Genomic DNA, 4,205 nt, shown 5'->3' on the forward strand with positions numbered 1-4,205 from the left:
AAAGAGGAGACGTCAAGGATAACTCTTGCCTAAGCAAACAGACGGGTGTGGTACCATCCACAGGACTGTGGAAGGCTTACAAGAAAGATGTGGAGTGGGGTCAGGTTCCATAGTTCAGTTTGGGCCACGTCAAGTTTGAGGCACCTCTTAGACGTTCTTGTGAGATACTGAGTAGGGCAGGTGGTTAATGGGTTGGGAGCTCAGTGGAGAGGCCTGAGAGGGTAAACGTGAGAGCATCTGTATAAAGATGATATTTGAAGTGTGGCTAGGATGAGATACTCTAGCCAAAGTGCATAGAGAAAGAAGTGGTCTGAGGATTCAGCCGTGAGTTTTGGAAGGGGAGGTGGATTTGGCAGAAAAGTATGAGAAGGAATGGCCACTGATGCAGGAAGATGACCAGCAGATACATCCTCCCACTCAAATGTTGCCCAGAGATGACCCCAGATTGAACCAAAAGTCCTGGGCAAACCTCAGACTTCTCTCTCCTTGGCCCAAACTAGTATGAAACCAAATGTCATCCCTCTAAATCAATGTGACATGAAAAAATAGGCACTAGACTGTGTTAATACTTATCTTTGTATTAAAGATGAGGATATCGAGGCTCAGAGAGGTTAAATCAGTGGCTCCAAGTCACACAGCTATAGCCAATGGAGCCAACTCAGACCTTCTGACTCCAAATCTCACTCCTTCCCTCTTCACCAGGCGCCCTGCCAGCTAGGAAATTTCCAGGCTAAAACCGGTGCCTTCTGCAGACTTGAGGTGTTTCTCGTCATGCTTCTCTTTCTCTCATGGTGACCAATATATTGAAAGGGTCTTTTGGGGCAAAAAGAATTTCTGAGACACCCTGATGGTGCAGGCAAAGAGAAGACACTCAACTAAAAAGCTGAGATGAGACCTCCCTATCTTAGTTTGTTTGGTCACATCTCTGGGTCTGGATCAACCAGTCACTTGGCAAAAATCTACAGTCTGCAGTGATTTCATTGCAGTGGGATTTGCAAGGGGAGATTTCTGAACTCCCTCACCAGGAGTTTGCTCTGTAGTGCTGGCGGACCTAAGACTTCATTTGGTTTTTTATCTACAGACTATATATATAAAAACCCCTTAGGCTCCCAGGAACTCTCCTAAGATTCACAACCATGGGTCTCTTATTTTTCCAGGCCAGCCCCAATTCTAATTTTCAACAAAGTTGAGCCACTGAGCATGTAAGAATATAGAAGAACTTTTGGACTTGCATTAAGACTTTTCATGTAAATACATTCACGTTTCAGTCTGCATGACCACTGGCAGCCTGACATCAATATCAATACAGCATTTAAACTGTTGTACTGAAAACCACATAACTCTTAAGGAAAAATTCAGAATAAGGAAGCTAAAGTTTGCTTCAATGTTTATATATAAGAATTTTAATAAAAATAGTTTTTTTTTTTTTTTTGCGGTACGCGGGCCTCCCACTGTTGTGGCCTTTCCCGTTGCGGAGCACAGGCTCCGGACGCGCAGGCTCAGCGGCCATGGCTCACGGGCCCAGCCGCTCCACGGCACGTGGGATCTTCCCGGACCGGGGCACGAACCCGTGGCCCCTGCATCGGCAGGCGGACTCCCAACCACTGCGCCACCAGGGAAGCCCCTTATGTTTTACATTAATGTAATTTAAGTAAAAATGTTTCCCCCTCGTCATTTTAAACTGTAAAAGTAGAGTATTTTAGAACTGGGAAAAACCTTAGAGATGATTTTATTGAGTCCCCTCATTTTAAGGTGAGAAAATTGAAGAACCTAGAGGTAGCCTATTCCACTAGAGAGAATTCTAGGAAGTGCATTTTTATATTGAAAAATACACAAATTCCCTGGGCTCCCAGGGACTCCCCTAAATTAACCACAGGCCCCAGATTGTCCAGGTCACCCTCAGTTCTGTATAATGTCCAACAAAGTGTAATGTAACAATATGGCAGAATTTTTATACTGTAAGATCTTTTCATGCCAACATATGGCTTTCACCCACTGACACTGGACCTGAGCAAGTCTGATACCACGTTTTTAAGAAAACCCTGCAGGAGTCTGAAGGCCCGTCCTTTTATGTTCCCTACAATAAGGCTTCCCAACATGCTAGTTACTCACCTCTGAACACGCTCCATTTGTTAATGCTATTCTTACACCTCGAGGCCCCAGACCAACGACCGTCAAATGCTACAGTCTAGGAAGTGGAGTGCTTATCGGTCAGGTCGTCTCATCAGCATCTTGTGGTTGATATTTTCATATGAAAAACTTCCAAGTCAAAGCTCCTCTCACAACCTCGAGTTTGGGATCTATTATTTTTTTTGACTGGAGTTGCAAGACTTTATTTCTAGTCCTTGTTGAGTTCGGTATTGACGGTTCATGCCCAGGATTCAGATGTGATCAGATAGTTTTCAATCTCTATTCTGTAATCTATTAAATATTAGTTTTTGCTCAGTTTTGTGTCATGCAATATTACGCACTTTTCTCCCCAAGTGTAAGATGACTTTTTACCCATTTAAGTTTTAAAGGCATCTGTTAGTACCAGCTTGGCTTGGTATCCTACGGCCGCTCCAACACCTGCGAATCGTCAGCAGAAAATGCCAACAGACCTTGCTTTCTCTTTTGTGTTGAACATCTTGTTGCTGCCACTGCCCCCCAATCAGATAGCTCTCCAGGTGAAACCTTCCCGCCTCAATCAGAAACCTACCTTCCAGGATACAGTCAATGATCAATGCTTTAGATGTAGTATCTCAGCCAGTTTGATGTTCGCCTTAGAGAGAAATCATCCAAACCGCATACCGTCATTTTAGCCAAATAATATGATTCTCAAAGAACTGAGTGGATGATTTGCCAAAATATAGACATACCATGCAAGCTACAAGCAAGATGAATAAACAACTGGGCTTTAGAACCAGACATACCTGGCCGAAAAATCCCCATCTGTCTCTTGTAAGCTGAATGGTCTTGAGCAATCACGTGATCTCTCCAAGATTGTTTCTTCGTCTGTGAAATGGGGATAATAAACCATAACTCAGAGGTTTGCTGGCATTATTAAGTGTCTCTCACACACACAATACAGAGGCTGACTCATGGTAGGCGCTCAGTAAGTGGCTATCATTATGTAGCAAAAGATTACAAGTTTGCCCAGTGGTTATGAGAACAGACTCCAGAGACTGACTGCCTAGGTTCAAATCTTAGCTTAGTCATTTATTAGCTGTTGGTTGTGGCCAGCTGTCCTAACCTTAAACTTGCCTTTGTTGTCTACCCTTTAAAATGAGATGATGATAATTTCAACTATCTTGTGAGGTTTGTATGAGAATTAATTAATTTAGACAAAACAGAATGGTGCCTGGCAAATGGTAAGCATTCAACATTTTAGATTTTATGATGTTTATTGTTTCCCATTACTCAAATGATGTTGGAAACCCATTAGAAGCTGTCAAAACAATCCTATCACACAGGAAATGCCAAAATTTTAATTTCTCTCAAGGTGCAGTTTGGGATGATTTTTAGAATTAAAATTGGATGAAACACGGTGGTGCCATAAATCACAACAGAAAATGCAGGAATCAGCTGGGAAAGGAGGGGCTGGTCAATTTCCCTTGGGCTTCCCTACCAGGGTGCAAGGGCAAGGTCCGGCCCCAGGGCTTGTGGCTGTGTGCCCCTCCTCACAGGCCCTCAGACGGAGACCCTTCCAGGAGACCCTTCCAAGAAGCACAACTACGGTGAAGGCACCCAAAAGCACAATCTCATAATTGCGGTGCCCCTGGTAGGTGTGTAGGGTATTGTTTTTGTTTGATGGATCTCCCACCTGGTAGTAAAGTGGCTGAGTCACTGCTGTCTGTGTGCTGGGGGGTGAGAAAGGGGCATCACACTTAAGTGTCTTCCAAGCCAACCAACCTTGACTGCTGGGCGCTGGGTCTCTCCTCCCTCTTCCTTCTTTCTGCTCTTAGTGAAATGTGGCCAAAGAATAAACAGTTCTGAGAAGTCAGAAGCTTTGGATATCATAGGCGGGGTGCCTGCAGACATTGTAGATTTCCCATGGCAGATGCGTACCCTTGACAGTGGGAATCATCTCTGTGGAGGATCGATCCTCAGTGTGTGGTGGATTCTAACTGCAGCCCATTGCTTCAAAAACAAAAATAAGTAAGTGTTGCAGATAGAATTTTGTTTTCAAGCCAGCGTGGTAGAATATTTGCCCCGACATGCCTATT

The 4,205-nt window shown here is 44.0% G+C and overlaps 1 protein-coding gene across 1 annotated transcript in view; it reads right to left on the bottom strand.

Moving 5' to 3' along the window:
- PRSS55 (serine protease 55) overlaps window positions 1-3,999 on the bottom strand; it is a 51,236-nt gene extending 47,237 nt beyond the window's left edge. Inside the window, exons 1-2 of the mRNA XM_007466181.1 lie at window positions 3,892-3,999; window positions 2,913-2,994 (exon numbers count right to left, since the gene is read on the bottom strand). Coding sequence (XP_007466243.1) covers window positions 2,913-2,994; window positions 3,892-3,999 — 190 coding nt within the window. The remainder of the gene's footprint in view (window positions 1-2,912; window positions 2,995-3,891) is intronic.
- Between the last annotated feature and the right edge of the window lie 206 nt (window positions 4,000-4,205).

This window comes from Lipotes vexillifer, unplaced genomic scaffold (assembly GCF_000442215.2).
Source record: "Lipotes vexillifer unplaced genomic scaffold, Lipotes_vexillifer_v1.1 scaffold308, whole genome shotgun sequence".
NCBI classification, from domain to species: domain Eukaryota; kingdom Metazoa; phylum Chordata; class Mammalia; order Artiodactyla; family Lipotidae; genus Lipotes; species Lipotes vexillifer.